This window comes from Hippoglossus stenolepis, chromosome 4 (assembly GCF_022539355.2).
Source record: "Hippoglossus stenolepis isolate QCI-W04-F060 chromosome 4, HSTE1.2, whole genome shotgun sequence".
NCBI lineage: Eukaryota > Metazoa > Chordata > Actinopteri > Pleuronectiformes > Pleuronectidae > Hippoglossus > Hippoglossus stenolepis.
Genome location: NC_061486.1, coordinates 16,196,649 through 16,215,125, shown reverse-complemented (window position 1 = coordinate 16,215,125; position 18,477 = coordinate 16,196,649). Strand labels below are relative to the sequence as shown.

Genomic DNA, 18,477 nt, shown 5'->3' with positions numbered 1-18,477 from the left:
GTCGGCACTAACACTCGACCGTGTGTTTGTCTCTGTTCGTAGTTTCATAGCAGAGTCCGATCAGCTGAGGGAGCAGTGGGTGGACGCCATGCGGAATGCCATAGGTGAGGCGTTGTCCAATAGCGAGGTGGCGGACCGGATCTGGGTGGAGTCAAGCAACAGTGTCTGCGCTGACTGTGGGACTCCCAAGCCGGAATGGGCGGCCATCAACTTGTGCGTGGTGATCTGCAAACGATGCGCAGGTTTGTGCGTTTGGATTTTTTGTTTTCATGTAGAATTTTATAGTAGTTTTACAAGGTCAGGATGTAATTGGTGTGTATGTGTGTTTTATGTGTGTATTTCAGGAGAGCACAGAGGACTGGGTCCTAGCATCTCCAAGGTCCGTAGTCTAAAGATGGACAGGAAAGTCTGGACAGAGGAGCTTATACAGGTACATACACACACATGGGTTAATGGGTTATTGCAGTTAGACTTCTTTTTCATATAACTACTTATTCATGACCGAGGCATTTAGCTGCTTAAACTCTCATAGAGCTGCAGGTTAATTAATACAGAGGTTCCTTTTTATGAGGTTCACTTACACAACATAATACAGTAGTCTGGTGGTTTATTGATTTACACACAAGAGTAGAGGATATTACTGATTAAAGACACACATACTTAATAAACTGCACAGTGTATATTAATAGCACGTGCTACTGACCACACATGTCTCCTCCCATTCATAATGTGGAGCTACGCATCCTAAACCCTACTTGTGCTGCAGGTGTTCCTTTTGCTTGGCAACGAGCGGGTAAACAGTTTCTGGGCAGCCAACATCCCACCAAGCGAGGCCTTGATGCCCTCCAGCTGCAGTGAAGAAAGGCGACGTTTCATCACCAACAAATACCGCCAGGGAAAATACAGAAAGTACCACCCCCTGTATGGAAACCAGAGAGAGCTCAACAATGTAAGTTGAAATCCGTTTCGATTATTTGTTTCGGTCTGTATTTCTCTGGAAAAATTTTTTCCGGAGATAAGAGTGAGTCATTTCTTGTGTAAGATAGGCGTAAGTGACAAAACTGTTGATGTTGGCTTTATTCATTTAGTCGTTGCTGAAGATCACAGGCTGAGCTATGTCTGGATTTTGCATGTGCTAAGACACAAACACCATGTATATACACCCTCACTCCTCATACTATGACTAAGATTTCAAGATTTTAAATGAATGGCTATACATTCAGTATATTTTGTACTTTCAGTGTCACTCTTGTACGGATTTGTAAGATAGAACAGATGACTGACAGAGAAACACAATGACCCCTATGAAACTAAATAAAAACAACATAGAACCAGATACTGTTAGTGAGGCTCTTGTTTAAATACAACTTTTAGATTCTAAAGGTGAAGACCAATGCATATTACAGAAGCAGTTCAACATGTAAAGTACAGTTTGCTGGGTGCAATAACCTTCATAACTGACATTCACAGTCAAAGTTAAAGCTAGAGTACACAGTTTTTTTTATTTTTGCATATGTATCCTGCTTTGAATAAACACAGATAGATTGATATATATGTTTTAAAGATAGTTTGGGGCATTTTTGCCTTTTTTGATAGGACACTGTAAGCGTGAAATGGGGAGAGAACGTGGGGGCCTGGTCAGAACCAAGCTCACCGCCGCTGCAGGAGGAGTTACGCCTCTGTATATTATAAAATGGAATAAACAACAAGAGAATGACATTAATATTGGTTTCAATCAAACTCCTTTGAATTTCTGGTGTAGTAGAATCAGCTGAAGCTCCTTTAAAGGAGACATTACAACATAGTCCATGACTTAGAGTACCTGTCTATTCGTCCCTCCTTGTGTCCTCCTCAGTGTCTGAGTCTGCTTCATGTTCATTCACTATATTTGGTGAGTAAAAGTCACACAAGACTTTTGGGAACAGTTTGTTAATGGTATACGATTGAGGTTTGTTTTAATTGTGCCCTTGCTCTGCTCCACTGAGTGCAATAAATGTCTTAGCTGCTTCACCCACTTACTGTTTACTGTTACTTGACTGTTCACAGACGCACACAGTGTGTGCGAGGGAGTCACATTCAGCACCTGACTGTGACTTCTATTTTCTCCACTTAAGCATTTCAGCTGGTCCGTCTGTGTGTCTGCATGTGGGTGACTGAGTCACTGTGTTTGGGATGTGTAGGGAGTTAAAGGAAGTTTTTTTACTACACACACACACACACACACACACACACACACACACACACACACACACACACACACACACACACACACACACACACACACACACACACACACACATGCACACCGGTCGATGCTTGTTTGTGCTCGATTGCTGGTCCTCCTTCATTCAGTCCTCCTTCATGATTGCTATCTTCCTTTCCTGTTACTACTTTCTCACCATGTTGCTATTCTTGTTATCTTTGGGAAATTACATTTCTTGGAGTTTTGTGAAATTGTATTGTACCTTTTGGACACAGGGTTTCCTCTGTTTTAAGAGAGAGAAATAATCTGATTGCTTTTATACCTCTTTTTCTCTTTTATTGGTCAAAATACTATCATAAATAATAGATTGTGAGATACGTCCGTTATGCAGTCATCACATGTGGGCTCCATCCAGGTTTGTTTATCTAATCCTGGCTTTCTGGTCTCCACTTCTCTGTTTCCTTTCTTCTTTGTTTTTCCCTTTTTTTTCTGAATGTGACATCATTACACACTGCTTTAGCTGGAATGTGCCGTAACTCCGCCTCTACTCCTCCTCCTCCTCCTCCTGTCCTCCTGATTGTTTGGCTGGGACTGCCGAAGAAAGTTGATCTCTTCAGTCCTGACTCTTTTTCTTATTTCTTGTCAGACTGAAGCATCACAAGCTCTTTCGTTTAACACTGGTTGCTTTTGTGTGCGTGTCTTTGTCTGCTGCCATTAAAACAGAGGAGTGACTGAACGGAACTGGAAACTTTCAGGTAAGGTGTGCGTGTGCGTGTGCGCGTGTGAGCTGAGCTGAGCTTTAGGACAGTGTAGTGAAAGAATATTGTGCGTCTGCATCTGTGCCTTCTTGTCGATGAACTCTGTGAAGAATGTGAATGTGTGTTTTTCTAGGGGGAAGGTGTGTGCGAACGCAGGAATCTGTGTCAATGGACTTTGAGTCTGACAGCTTGGGATCTCAGTGGAGTTAAACAAACCCATGTATAAGTGTGTGGATTGTCATGAGACTGTAGCTCTGTTAGTGGGTGCACATTAGAGTTATTGTTCGTCAGCTTATTTGGTTTTCACTGGAGTAGGCTGATATGTTAATTTGCATATTAATGTGTGTTTGTGTGTGTGTGTAGGCATGTTATGTGCATTTCTGGCTTGTGTAGCTATAGATGTAAATACAGACTCCCCTCTTTCAATGAACATCATTGTTTTTTTCTTCTCTGTCCCTTCATCCGTCTCTTTGCTGCCTTTCTTTCCTCTTTTGCAACTACTGATACTACTTTTAGATTCGTTAACACCGTCGTTACCTTTTAATCTCAACTTGGATTTTATTTTTGGGAGAATCTAAACTCTGATTGTTTTGCCACTTTGTGTGATAGGAATAAAAATGAGCCTTCTTCCTTCTCCATTGATTTATTACATCACACTGATATTTGAACCTTTTTTGAAGCCTTTTTCTTGACATCCGAAAGTGCTTGAAGTGTTTTTATGTTATAAGAGGGAGACATAACCAAAGCCCACTGGGTGAAGGATAAGAAATGTTTGAGAGAGAACTGACAGTTGACTGTGAGTTATTTCACACGGGGAAGAGGGTTGACAGTTTGAGAGTATGTGTGCCAAGTGTGAGTTAAGGACAATGTCACAACTCGTGTTACAATGCACCTTTGTTGCAATTGTTAAAACAAAAGTCACACACCCATTTTTGTTATTAGGATAAAAAAATAGCAGTAGATCAGTTAAATATGTTCCCACTTGGACAGCCACTACCAGTCTGGTTGAGTTTGTGTTTACCGCGTCTGTGTTGGCTGCATGCTGTGGACAATCAGCATGTTATTGGTGCTTATTATAGCAAAGTGAAATGCTGTGGCTGTAGTAAAACCTCTTTTACGGGCCTGTTTTTATGCATTTAGAGTTTTGGAAAGTGGCCTCTGTAGACAAACTCATCTCTTTTTCTTTTTTCTTTTTCCACTCCCTGCTGTTACTCGTTCTTTTGTCCCGTCTGTCTTCCCCTTTCCGGCCGAGTCCTCTCATTTCCCCATCCACACTGTAGGATTGTGTGTCATGAATGCTTGTCATGTCAACAGGTAGATCTGCTCGAGGTGGGATCTGCTTTCTTGTGCTTTTCTTTTACCCCTCTTTGTCTATCCTTCTGTTTTCCATGTCATATTCATTCCTCTCTTTCCCCCTCCTTCATCTGATCTGGATTTTCATGTCCACCTTCTTCTCCATCCTTCTCACAGTAAACCATGCCTGGTGAGGTAATGAAAGGACATAATGTAGCTAACAGCTCCGAAACATCTGGGTTTAAATATGAACATATGTACACGTATAAATGTAGAAGTAGTTTTGGCTGGACATTTAACACACTGTAATATCAAAGTGAACAAAGCAGAATGGGCCGCATGTGTTCACGTCTGTGCATCATGCTGAGTTTGCAGCCAAGTGCAATCAGTCTCTGATTAATGTCCGTCACTGAAATGCTTTCATCTTCCTATCACAATATTTTTCTTTCTCCTGTTTCTCTCATCTCTCTCTTTTCCCTCCGGTCGGGTCCAGTGTAACTGCTGAGGCCAGATGTAGGCCTGTGATTTTTAGACACACCCAGATAATATCTCTCTGTCTCTTTCCCTCTCTCCCTCTCTCTGGGGAAATTGGGTAAGATTCTTGAATTCCCTTCGCTTCTCTCTCTCTCTCTCTCTCTCTCTTTCTGTTATTGCATTACTCCCTGTTTCATAGGCAGCAGATGTTGGAGGGCGTGAGGTCTTCAGACACTCAAACAACCCATTTCCTCATTGTACTTTCCCCTGATTGGTTCACTTGGTCAGAGGGAATGGCTTTGATAAATTGCAGTACACTGACATCACATGTATGTCCACATGGAACAAACACATAAGCATTTATTTGAAATGTGTCATCCCATCAGGTCATAATGAGCCACACTCGTTGGAGATATCTACACTACACTGTGTCTTTCACCAAACTGAAGTGCATCACGCTATGGTATAGCATGGTGGCTAATGTGGACCCATAGGCACTGAACTAAAGTTCTGACTTCTCTGGCTTGAAGTTTAAGACAGTAAACATGGTGGGCATGAATATTGCACATTTAATTCATCGTGGGGAGGCATGGTGGTGCAGTCATTAGCGCCGTCACCTTACTGCAGGAAGGTTTTTTGTTAGAATCCTGATTTGGCCACGAGTTTGGAGCGGAGTCGAGTTTGAAGTCATTTTGAAGACTCTAAATGGAGTGTGTGTGTGTGTGTGTGTGTGTGTGTGTGTGTGTGTGTGTGTGTGTGTGTGTGTGTGTGTGTGTGTGTGTGTGTGTGTGTGTGTGTGTGTGTGTGTGTGTGTGTGTGTGTGTGTGTTTCAATATAAAATCTACATACGTCAGCTCTGTGATACATTGGCAATCCCTCCTGCAACCCTTGAAAGAGGAACATTTTTGATAATGGATGGATGTGTGATTGTGACCATTTTTAACTAACATAAGTTTATCACCTGCGCCAAGAAAGTTATGTTTTCATTAGCGTTTGTTAGTTAGTGAGCAGAATTACACAAAACACAGAAGCCAAAGATTGAGTGGAGAGGTCAATATATCAGGTACGGTATAGTCCTTTGTTTTTCAGACAAAGGAAAAGAGGAAGCACTCTGCCAAATTCAAGCAGAGAAAGGTTCAAATGAAAAGTGACAATCAAACCCACTCCCTCTCTTGCTCATTCTGTCACATGATTTCTCATTGATCCATGAGACCTCATGCACTTCTCCTGCCGTTCTTTCAGGTTGTGTTGTTCAGACTCCGATTTAATTCTTTTGAACTCTTTCACTCTTGTGATTCTACTCTTTTTTTTTTTTTTCCCCTCTCTCTCTTGTTGGACTCGCTTCACCTTCTGAGCCCTGATTACAGGTGTCCTTTTCCAACCTTCTGAAGGGAACAGTGTGTTTTACCCTCCTTCCCTTCTTTTCTGCTCCTTTCTCTTTAGCGTGATCGGCTGTATTGAAACACAAAAGCATTCACAGAGTCAGTCACAACAAAAATAACTCTGGCCTCTTAAGATTAGGCAGTTTTTTTCCTGCTGTGTTTGTAAATGCTGTTCAATTTCTGATGCAAGTCAGTGTTGTTATTGCCTCCACTCCTACAACAGTCGTAGCTGGAGGCTGGGGGAGTTGTATGTGGCATTCTTGTGAATGTGATACCTCAGGAATGCTATGAGGAAATTGCCTTAAATTTTGTTCAAAAATTAACTTTAACTCAAAGAAGAACTGATTAGATTTTGGTGGTCAAAGGATGGACTGGGTGATGATAGAAAAATGCCTATTATTTTATATTACGCCCAACAGTTTAGTACATTGTGTCAGAAATCACATTCCTAATGGTGATATTTTGGGTTTATTCAACACAGCAGAAATTTACATGAAGGCAGCACAAACACTCGTGGTGGAGAGTGAACATGACACAGTGTGGGAATTCCCCAACAGGAGAAGGGCTCTGACCAGCCAAGACAGAACAAAGAGCTTGCACCTCTGGTTTTAAGATATTGTTTATTACTTTTAAAGCTCTTCATGGCCACGGGCTAAATCTCTGATCATCTCAGACTTCAATGCTCTGGAATAAATTGCCTGAGGAAATAAGACTGTCTGAGATGATGTCTTCTTTTAAATCTCTGCTAAAAATAAATTTAATATTAATATAATATACATTTTTGGAAGGCGTATTTTCTGAATTTATTGGGGCTGCCCCCATGCCAGGCTATTTTGGTCTTTAATCTCCATTATTGTTATCATCATTATAATTCATGTACTTTTCTGAAGTTTTACCATTTATTTTCTTGTTGTGCAGCACTTTGTTTTGAAAAGTGTTCGATAAATAAAGTTATTGTTATTATTATTCTACCTAAAAAGAAAAGGAGACTACTTCTGTCATATGGACATGGTTTGGGAATAAATACTCAACATAAAACCAGAAGACAAAAAAACAAGACTTGGCAAATTATTCTGCAGACCAAATCCCACAGTGTACTCAAACACCACTAACCTCCTTTACCACCTACACAAGAATCATGTCGTGGAACGAGATAACGGCTGCTTTTGCAACCTACATCTGTAAAGACATGACCCAGATATGTATGGTCAAGAAGCAGGAGATTTATGAGTTGGTGCCGATACTCGACCCAAGTTCATCTTTACTGTTACTGTTCCTATAAACCAGCTCTATTGTTGCACTCACACCGTCTCTACAACACCTGCATGTGGAGTTGTTCCCCTCCAGATGGCTGACTACTACTGTCTTCTGTGGTGTGTGAGACAGAGAAACGCAGTTTGTCTCCGTCTTTGTGTGAGTGTGTGTCTGGGGGGGTCTTGTGCAATTTTTATCTGTTAATTGGTTTGTTTGTCTGCATGTGTGTGCTGAGGCTCTGATGTGCTTAAATAGAGGAGGGGTTCTGTCTGAATGTGTGACAGAGAGCTGTGGAATTTCTCAATCAGATCCAAAAGAGCTTATTGGTTTTAACCGAAGGTGTGTGTGTGTGTGTGTGTGTGTGTGTGTGTGTGTGTGTGTGTGTGTGTGTGTGCACATTTGCATAAGTAGGAGTTCCTCAGCTGTAAAAACACTGCATTCCCCTCTCCTCAGACATTACATCTTTCCTGTTTATCCTCCCCCTCCTTCCTCTTTCTTTAAATTTATGGACATAATTTGGTACTTTATTGCTTTGAGGCAAAGCTACAGTCCAAATATGATTCTCCCTCTTTCTCTCTCCACCCCCCCCTTTTCACCCACCTCTCCTCTCTCTCCCATTTTTCTCCAGTCACCCTCATTTCTGCTTGTAAAAAAACTATACTGTTATTGGTTCTGGATCAAGAGATTATTGTGCAATTGTTAAATCCCAAACAGACAAACACACACAAAGTTTGCATCTTTTTGGGTTGTTTTAATTTTGGTTTGACACAGCTGTGTCCTCGGAAACAAAGAAGCTGACAGAGAATCTCATGATACAGTTACAGCCTGGTCAGCAGCAGCTGCGGGACCACAGTGCAAAAGTCATCAGTTTATTATCAGTTTGTGTCATTGTTTTTTTTTTTTCTTTCCTTCTCTGTCTCACTGTAACTGGATTCCTGCCTTGCACACTCTAGTCCTCTCTCCTGTATCTCCCTGAGTCATTCCCCCTTTATGCTTTTTTCCCTTCCTTTTTCTACCCTCTTTCAGTGTCTCACTTTCAAATCTCATATGTTTTGAAATAGTTTTAAAAAAATATTAGTATTACACTGTTTGGATCTATTTTATTTGACCAGAGTGGCATACTATACTGTTTTTGGCCACTTTGATTCATGTCCCTATATATATATATATACTAGTATTGTACTCTATCTGAAACACAGTATTTCCACAGCACACATTTGGTGTCTTTATATATGTATAATATCTGGTTTATGCTGAATACCAGCACTGATTACACTACAGGCCATTGTTATTGATGCCAACAAGCAACCCATTTATTATTTTTCTATATGTTAATTTCCTCTTGTGTGTCTTTATGTACTGATTGTCCCCTCCTCTCTCCTCCTCCTCAGGCTCTGTGTATAAATGTGCAGTGCACTGATGTGCTCGAGACATTAAGCCTGATCTTCTGCGGGGCCGATGTAAATTGTTCAACTGGTGTGGCAAGTTGGCCCTCCCCTCTCACGCTGGCCAACGCACACTCCCAACTCTTACAGGCTGAGTTACTCAGCCACAATCTCAACACAGGTACAGTATAACTGTTTGCATGGACAGGGTCACATTGACTATATCTATATGGACACCAATATACAGACTATTGACCTTGTTCATAATAATACATTATTTCAATTATGGTGTTTACATGAGTTCCTAATAGAATATTCTATTCATATTCCTGTTTACATGTTACAGAGCATAGTCTCATGTCATTATGTCCTCTACGCCATTACATTATTATTGTTTAAATTTAACTCTGGATGAAATATTTTACAGATTATGTTACTGTACAATATATTGTTGGAAGAATTGAATGCACACACAATTTTCTTGGATGTTTCACTATTAGACGATGCTGCATAACCAAACGACTTCCGGTAGGTTTTTGCAAAATTAAACATTTAACTTTTTTGTTTATTCCCCCTGCAGAGCTGCCACAATCACATGTGGACGGGGCCATGGAGGCGGTACATTACTCAGCACCACCCTGTGTGTCTCACAATGGCTTCCTATTCAAAACTGCATCCATGGCTCGGGCTATCTCGGAACGAAAGGGCAAAGAAGGTTTTCACACACGCTATGCACCTCTAACGCACTCTACTGACACTTAACACAGTCTGTTTATAAAGCTATTGTCTTAGCTCATCAGCTTTAAATAGGAAGAATTAGCTGACACAATAAATTAATGTATGGAGACGCCTATTGTGATTCTTCACATCATGCTTGTTAAGTCTTTATTTGTTCTTGCTTGTAGAGTTCAGTCGCCGATGGTGTGTGTTGAATGATGGCACCTTCAGCTACTATGAGAGTGACAAGAACTCGAACCCCAACGGAGCTCTGAAAGCTTCAGAGATTGTCTGCTTGGCTGTCGACGCACCTGAAAAACATGGGTAAACAGACACATATTCATGGGCTGATAGTCTCCCAGGCTTGGATAGCAACAACTGAAATAATACATGGCTAAAACTAAATATTCCAACCTCCCTTTCAATAGGTATGAAAATACCTTTGAACTCTACTCTGAGTCAGAGCGTCTCTATCTGTTTGGCACTGATGATCCAGATGGCCACAAAGAATGGGTCAAGTCTATTGCCAGGGTGAGTACCAATTATATACTGGGGTCTAGAACTACAAACACAAATTCTCCTACTTTCTCCTGAAGGTGAACACCTCAAGTGTTTGCAGTTCCACCTATGTTAAGCTTGGAAATTATCTTTCTGAATTATCTATCTGATAAGGACAGGGTTAAGTAATGCTGCCCAGTTTTCCGTTTCACTTATTTTTCTTCAGAGCTGCACTCCACATAACCAACATAGGTTTCCTTTGTATAATAGATGCAGCAAAGTGTGTATTGTTAGAATTATGTTGTTATAAAAAGCATTGGCTGTGTCAGAGTTTTGCGGTTGCTGACCTCATCACTGACACTTTTTTAATTATTCCCTGAGCTTTGGGCTGAACGGTCCTTCAAAGAATTTAATTAGAATCAGTTTTGGAGCAGGGCTTCAGCAATACACAGACTACAGTGGTTAAATCATCATCATCAAAACAGAAGGCAAACGATTAATAATGTGCAATGTGTGTCAAAGTCACAATGTCCTCCTTTTATTTGTAGAACTTTATCCCAGCCTCTGCAGAGCCTTTGCTGAGGCTTGGTTTTGAGCGGATTGGGCGGCTGAAGTGTAAAGACGGCTTGAACCTGCAAACGTCAAAAGTTGGTTGGTTTGCTCTGGTGGGCTCCACACTCCACGCCCATCTGGAGAATGGCCAGGGGGAGGAGATCCACCTTCGTAAACTTAATGAACTCTGTGAGTGAAGACAAAAACACATGGAGACACACCCAAACAGCAGTTTTACCTCATACTGTACATACTGCAATCTGTAGACATAATGTTTATGATATGCAGTAATTTGAACCACGGACATTCTGTGAATGCAGTTCAGTTTGGAAACATGGCTCTGATGGAATAATACGATGACAACGTGTTTGTGTGTTACAGCCATCCAACAAGACAACGAAGTGCTGGTACTGGTGGAGAAAGGCAGGTGAGAAGACCGAGTAATTCCTGTTTCTTTTTTTTAATTCATCCTAATTGTGCAACATTTACAACTAATTCTTTAACAGATAAAAACATCTCATCTCCACGTGTTGACTTTTACTGTCTCTATCTGTTCCCCTCACCTCCCTCTTTCTTTTTCTTTTTGCAGAACTCTGTACATAGAGGGAGAGAGGAAGTTGGATTTTAGCGGCTGGTGCACGGCCATCCAGACGGCAGCAGGGAGCGGAGGAGACACGCTGGGCCAGCAGCAGCTCACAGAGACGGACATACCGGTCATCGTTCACAGCTGCATCGGCTACATCACTCAGTGCGGTGAGAGCCATACAAAGACAGCATCTATGTCAACAGACACAGACACACATTTTGCATATATTAAGGAAGTCATTGTCCATATCTCTGCCTTGCATATGCATGTTTTCACATCGCTTTATACTCTCTACATTGTTGGATGCAATTTTGGCCTTTCTAATTTGAACTTGTATGTGAACACTTGAAACTGTGTTTTTCCCCTGGTCAGCTTAGTGGGAAACCAGGACAGAATGATCCTTGTCATTTTCCATGACCCAGCTTCTGATTTGTGACCAAGAGTTTGGTTTTTAAAACCTTTTTGACATATTATAGTGACTTCTTCTGGACACTTGATGTTTGGCGCCATATGAAGAACTGTTAGATAGTTCAAGTTTGTCTTAATGGAACTACATTGTGATCTGGTGTGAGTTGTGGTTAAAAATTACTTTTAATTATATCACAATGCTGCAAAATACAGCTCATACAGGAAAAGGACAAAAGAAAGCAAGCAAGAATATTAAGGAAACCCACTAGTGGACAGGAGCAACATGTTTGCATTTTTACTCTTTAGAGAATGGTGTATCTACAAAATCTACAAGAACTAAATTACATATCCACACATCTTCATAAGCAAGCTAAACATTTTTCATCATTATCCTAAACCCCATCTCAAAAATGAGAGATTTTAGCTGGAATATCATGTGTTTTACACTCTATACAGTTAAGATTTTAAGGTCTTGTGAGATGATTTTGGAATCTCTGCTGCACTATATGATCCCTCTATTGAGTTGAATGACCAAGGTATTTTTCACCTAACTATGGCATCAAAGTATGTCATTGTCATTGTCAAGTGTTACAATAAGAACTGTATATTGCCTGTACTTATAACTGTTTCGTTCTGTTTTTGGGTTTGTTCTTGTTAAATATCTTTGTCTAGGCTTGACATCTGAGGGAATCTATCGTAAGAGCGGTGTGAACTCGCGGGTGGCAGCGCTGTTAGAGAGATTTCGCCGTGATGCTCGCAGTGTTCATCTCAGGGAAGGAGAGCACCAGGTGGACGACGTCTCCAACACACTCAAGCGTTTCTTCAGGGAGTTAGAAGAAGGACTGTTCACCTCAGAGGATGCCAGCACCTGGCTCAGTACAGCTGGTAACATTCACAACACTATTATACTTCAGTACAATCCACTGACCTTGCTTTAGACAGTTTTAACAGATTAGTGGCTATTTTCTACGGAAGAAGTCCCTTTAGACTTGTGTTGTATTGTTATTAGATGTCTTAAGGGCTGATATTTAAAAACCTTTTAAAGGGCATTTAAGGTGGGGGAGACTGGAAATGGTATTCTGCCTTTTTTCCTTTTTTAAGTCCGACCCCAGCGACTTATTACAGCCCCTGAAACTCTTATTTGTTCCTCAAAATTACATATTCAAAGGGTTGGTCATGAAAAACCTTCCCTCATGGCCCTGAAATGGCTTAAACACAACCTCATTTCACGACTGAGATCTTTGATTGTGCTTGTATGACCCCGCCCCTGCTCACTGTGTCACTTGCAGCTGAGGAGCCTTTTCCAGCTACCGAACCCCTCCCACAAGTTTACAGGATTGGTTTCTTACATTTATGACGTCACAAACCCTGGCTGTTTGAATCAGCATTTTGTAAATGCTCAGCCATGTCGTCGCTTATTTCACGCAAGATATTTCTTTTATCATATATGTGGTACAAGAGGGTCATATTAACATGTTTAAAAACTTCATTTTTACCAGAAGGGGACTTTAAGTTTAAAGGAACTAATCAAACTATGAAACTAGACTAAAAATATGATTTGAGTTGTCAGATCAGTTGCTCCAGCCTTGTGTCAGGTGATATGTTGTTGCTGTTAAGGTCAAAGCAAAATAAATCCTGTATGTCACAGCATTACAGTAAATATTTTTAAGGAGCTTGTCACTTTTAACTCCTTTTAATTTGAATCTTACTTTCTGATGATGCGTTTTTCCTTCTCTCTCTTACTGCATTTGTTTGTATTTGTATATCCCCTCTTTTCACTGATCCCTTTCTCTCTTGTGTGCTTTTCCTCTTCCCCTCTCACATACCCTGACACTCTCTGTGATCTCTCTTTCTATTCATTCTTTGTTAAAAAACCTTCTCCTTTCCTTCCTCTTCCTTTCTCCTCTTACAGCCATTCAGGATGAAAGTAAGAAAATCTCCCAGTACCAGCTGTTGTTGGACAGTCTGCCTCGCGTTAACAAGGCTACACTACAAGCTCTTATCAACCACCTCTACTGGTGAGAAACTCACTCAAGCAAAAGAATCCTCTTGTATCTCTACTTATGTCTGTGTCTGCGCATACAAATGTGTGTTCTCCCTGTACTTGTCTCAGCGTGCAACGTTTTTCTGAGCTGAACCAAATGAACCTCCACAACCTGGCCATAGTGTTTGGTCCCACACTGTTCCAGACGGATGGGAAGGACTACACTGCTGGCCGCGCCATAGAGGAGCTTATAGAGCACTACACGCTCATCTTTGAGGTCAGACTCATTGCCTGCCGTAGACAGAGGAATGATGGGAGGGCAAAACATTTTGTTCTGTAACGTGATTCATAAATCTTGAGTGGTGACATCAGGAAATGGCAAACCGCATAGAGTGCATGGCTCTGAAAGGCTGAGATGTCAAAGGACATGGCATCTTCAATTGGCTGCAACATGAAGCTTACAAATAGATTCCTGTCAGATCTAGTTTATTTCCAGTAGCATTTAAATGCTCATCAGTATTCTCCTATGAATAGAAACTGATCTTATCTACTGGAATGTTTTAATTATGTGGTAATAAGATTATGTTCTTACAGCACTTTGTGTTTATTTCCTGAAAATTAATCAGTGTGTGTGATGGGAAAATAAGAAGGAGGCTGGGGAGGGAGGAAGGAAACGCAACGATGATGATGGGATTTCCTCTCTTGAGCTCTAAATGAAATCCCCCCAGTCTTTGTCAAAATTCACTTCTAATGAAAAACAACTTCCAAACTATTCTATCTTAACTGCATTATTTTGTTTTGAAGAGTTAAAAATACAGCCTCATGCTAATGACATTAGCTTAACATGGAACTCTGATTTCCTGCTGGTTTACCAGCAACAAACCGGCTCAGTGTGCCACTGGGGATTTCAGACTGAAATCTGAAAGTTTGGAATTGTGCTGTAATTAAAGTATTAGGCCAGCTGTTGACTGATACATTGTTTGTGTGTGTATGAATGAATGTGTGCGTCCTTGTTTACAGGTGGATGAGCAGCAGCTAAAGAAGCAGCTGGAGGAGATCACTGTTATCATCCAAGTGCGAGAGAAACTAAGCACAAAGTTTCCCGTGAGTCACACACATGATCACACAAAACACTCAAGTGATCTTACTTTATTCAAAGTAAAGTAGGAGTCAGTTAAAAAAGTTTCAATGAACTTAACTGCCCCTTCGATACATTTTTTAATATGTATGTGATGTAATACCTTCATAGCTCCACATGATTTATTTCATAGTTGTTCAGTTCATGTCTGAGAGTAACATGTGTTCACCAAAATCTTAATGCAAATGTACATGTAAAGCAGATCAGACATTAGCTCTTTGTTGGTGTTGTGTGCATGCAGATGTCCATTTGCATCTATTCATGATGTTATTTGTTAACCTAATGTTGTATTTCTGTCTTCCTTTTTCTATGTGTTTGTGTGTGTGTGTGTGTGTGTGTGTGTGTGTGTGTGTGTATGTGTGTATGTGTGTGTGTGTGCGCACCGGTCACTTCAGAGCACTGAGCCTGGAGGACATTTCATCTGCACAGTGTACCTGGAGGAAAAAAAGAACACAGCAGAGCAACATGTTAAGGTGACCTGAACTTTATTAAATTAACAATAATACTTCACATTTTTGATGTCCACTTCCTTTCTTTTGTACAAGTATCACAAAAACAAACTGGATAGATTAATATCGGCCACACTTTCACCCTGTGCTGATGGAAGTCTGAACGCTAGAGTAACCGCGTTCCTTTTTTTCCCAGATCCCTGGTTCTATGACGGCAGCAGAGTTGACATGTGAGGTTCTGGACCGGCGCAACATCCCCGTTAAAGACAAGGAGTATTGGAGCTGCTGGGAGGTCAGCAACAAGGAGGAAATGGGTGAGACATGGAGAGAAAGAAGGAACAATAGTTGTTAATTGTTTGGCCATAAATATGTATTAATTGTGTAGTTATATCCTTTCACCACTTTCTTTTTTAATCTCCTGCTTTTGTGTCTGTGTACAGATATATAATTATTTTCCTTCTGGTTTTGAAAGCAACTTAGGCTCACATGACTAAATACAAGCTGTGACACAGTAGCATGAAACATGTAATCTCCTGTGGCAAAACAAAGCCTGTGAAGTGCTCTTCACTCAACCTGCTACCTGAGCAAACCACAGTGACACAAACTCCAGAGGCATCATGATCCCTGTCAGTGCGGTGACTGTGTATCGTGGTTTGTTTTGAGCCTGGTATGTGGGACATCTGGTTCCCCTCTGGGAGAAGCCCCTGTTTGCCTTATCAAATGCCAGCTACACAGATTTCCAATCACCGTTCAGAGAACCATCCTGCTGATACGACAGTAAGAAAGGAAATAAAAAATGGTATGAGTGATGGGAAGAGCTGGAGGGAATTTAACATCATGTTATTAGAAATGTTGAACGCTACCAATCAATAGTGTTTTTATTGGTCTGAGTGGGACATTTGTGTTTTCTCTCTTAATAAGAATGATAAATGAATGATTTTAAATAACTTCAGATTCTCTCATCCCCCTGTGCTCACTGCTTTCCCACCTCAGAGCGTCCTCTGCACTACCTGGAGCGAGTCTTACCCATCCTTCACTCCTTTGGCACCGACTCCCATCTGCTCATTAAGAAGCACCTTGCTATGGAAGCCATGATCCTCTACCTGAGTAAACACACAATCTGCCAACAAAGAAAAAATCTCTCTGAATCGTTTGGCTTCCTCATAACTTCATTCTTATTAATCTGCCCTCCAGCAAGTAAAGTGGACGCATCCAAACACGGGATGATGAAATTCAGAGAGGAGCGAAGCATCCTGGGATTGGGACTGACCTCTGGAAGTTTCCATGACCGATATTTCATCCTCAACTCCAACTCGCTCAGGATGTACAAGGAAGTCCGGGTAAGACTGACGAGAAGTGCAAACTTGTTCACTTTCTCTGCTTTTGGAGTCGTAGACTTATTGACTCTGTCCCCTTCACTCTCTCCGACTGTCAGAGTAACCGCCCAGAACGTGACTGGCCTGTGAAGAATCTCAAGGTTTACTTAGGCATCAAGAAGAAAGTCCGTCCTCCCACTTGGTTAGTATTGTACATGCAGTGCAGGGTACATGTTTCCAGAATGTCACGGATGTCCTGATACTGAGTGGTAATGCAACAGGTGGCTGCTCTGAAAGGCGAGTGTTAGATACTGTACCAGAGGGAAGACAGAAAAAATGAAACACTATCTAATCGACAATGATCTATAACTCACTTCTCTCTTTAGTACTTGTGTCTGTGACTATTGAGAAGATACACCTTTAAATTTGAATAAAATAAAAAATATCTGTCTCTATAAGCTTATATAAGAGTGATGAGTTGTTACTGTGAATGTACTATATAAAACTACTGGTAACTAGACTTATGTAGGAGCAAATATACTTTTATTAGGCTTCGGTTGAGTCAAAAGTACATTTATCAAGAGAATTAATTTACAAACTTTAGCAAATATGTGTTTTTAATCGACTTAAACATTATACACTCAATCTACGCAAATTGAGAGCCAATTTTGTAACACCACTAAATCTTCAGCATAATTTTGAAGGATAATAAATTGCTAAACTTAAATCTTCCAATTTTGGAGAAATGTGATTATCTGTAGTAAATAGCTCATGGGGGCATGTAAAGACAGTGACCACTAGGGGGCAGATTATGTCCAAGAATGATGAGCACTGTTACAGCTGAACTGCTGTTGAACTAATTTCGGTCTCTTCATCTGTCTGTTTCCAGTTGGGGCCTAACAGTGGTGTGTGAGAGTGTGAAACAAGAGAGGCCGGAGAGGCAGCAGTGGTGAGTACCTGTCCAGTAGCTGTATTTTCAGGATGTTCATCTTTTATACACGATACATGGCTGCTCGCCCACAGCCCTCGCAGCTCAGTCCTGCTCACACTGTCAGATTTAACAAGCATACATGGTTTATTCTAATGCTCAGTTTCCTGTAACTCGACCTCAGCTCAAGACATATTTGTTCAAATTATTAGAGATTGTATCAGATGACTTTATTAGTTTGGACCTGTTTGTGGCTCACTTAAAGATACACTCTGCTTTGTCCTTATGCATGTGTGTGTTTGTGTATTTATAATCATCTCTCCATTCTTGTCATGTCCTATTCTAGGGCTCTACTTAAATCTCAGATCTCAGTGCATTCTCTAAAGTGCATGGTGCATGTGTATTTAGGGGAAGATTCAAATGGGATGTTCTTAATCTGTAATGATTAATATTGATGATGATTAATGTCTTGTGTCTTGTCTCGTGTGTTTTGGATGTAGCATATAATAAATAGATTAGAGTGCCATCAATCATTCCCTTTAAAAGTCAGGTGTGTTTTTTTTTGGCATATGTAGATTCACATTACTGTCTTCACAGTGCACCTGCTTTAGATAACAGGGAAATGCTGCACCAGTGCATTTGCAAATTAAATGTGGCCGCTGGACATGAAAATGTAAACTGTGCTGAGATGGACGACATAAAAATTTCCCAAAGGTGAAGTCAAAGTGTCGGAATTGCCCCCCCTGGTGGCTGGCTGCAGTTTAGTTCATAAATCCCGCTTCCTCCATGTTAGTGGATGGGACATGGACAAAACTAAAAAGTCAAAGACAAACACATTTTTCTCAACGATCGTGTCTGTTTTTACTTTTAGTTTTTTATCACGCTGATGTTTGTTCAAGTATTCACATTTCTTGTAAGTTCGGTTTTCTTTAGTCATTTGATGCTATAAAAAATGGGGGAAACTTCATGGTTGACAGCTGAGACTGACTCAGGATTGGTCGAGCACATGTATCGGTGGGACTTCGGTACTGGGGCTCCATGGCAGCATTCGTATGTGGAATATTTGGCTTCATTTCTGGATCGATGGAGGAAGTGGAAACATGTCATCCATATTTTAAATACAGTCTATTGTCTGAAACCAGCCGTTTGCAC

At 40.8% G+C, this 18,477-nt stretch overlaps 1 protein-coding gene across 6 annotated transcripts in view; it reads left to right on the top strand.

Moving 5' to 3' along the window:
* The window catches only part of LOC118105909 (arf-GAP with Rho-GAP domain, ANK repeat and PH domain-containing protein 1), a 47,293-nt gene that overhangs the window by 19,079 nt on the left and 9,737 nt on the right, over positions 1-18,477 (top strand). For all 6 annotated transcript variants that reach the window (XM_035153937.2, XM_035153936.2, XM_035153933.2 and 3 more), the window contains 20 exons: positions 43-242; positions 345-430; positions 767-949; positions 8,756-8,930; positions 9,330-9,464; positions 9,655-9,790; positions 9,895-9,997; positions 10,513-10,705; positions 10,898-10,943; positions 11,106-11,269; positions 12,183-12,395; positions 13,423-13,528; positions 13,624-13,771; positions 14,515-14,598; positions 15,028-15,105; positions 15,278-15,395; positions 16,075-16,188; positions 16,276-16,421; positions 16,517-16,599; positions 17,287-17,346. In XM_035153937.2, coding sequence (XP_035009828.2) covers positions 43-242; positions 345-430; positions 767-949; positions 8,756-8,930; positions 9,330-9,464; positions 9,655-9,790; positions 9,895-9,997; positions 10,513-10,705; positions 10,898-10,943; positions 11,106-11,269; positions 12,183-12,395; positions 13,423-13,528; positions 13,624-13,771; positions 14,515-14,598; positions 15,028-15,105; positions 15,278-15,395; positions 16,075-16,188; positions 16,276-16,421; positions 16,517-16,599; positions 17,287-17,346 — 2,571 coding nt within the window. The remainder of the gene's footprint in view (positions 1-42; positions 243-344; positions 431-766; positions 950-8,755; positions 8,931-9,329; positions 9,465-9,654; positions 9,791-9,894; positions 9,998-10,512; positions 10,706-10,897; positions 10,944-11,105; positions 11,270-12,182; positions 12,396-13,422; positions 13,529-13,623; positions 13,772-14,514; positions 14,599-15,027; positions 15,106-15,277; positions 15,396-16,074; positions 16,189-16,275; positions 16,422-16,516; positions 16,600-17,286; positions 17,347-18,477) is intronic.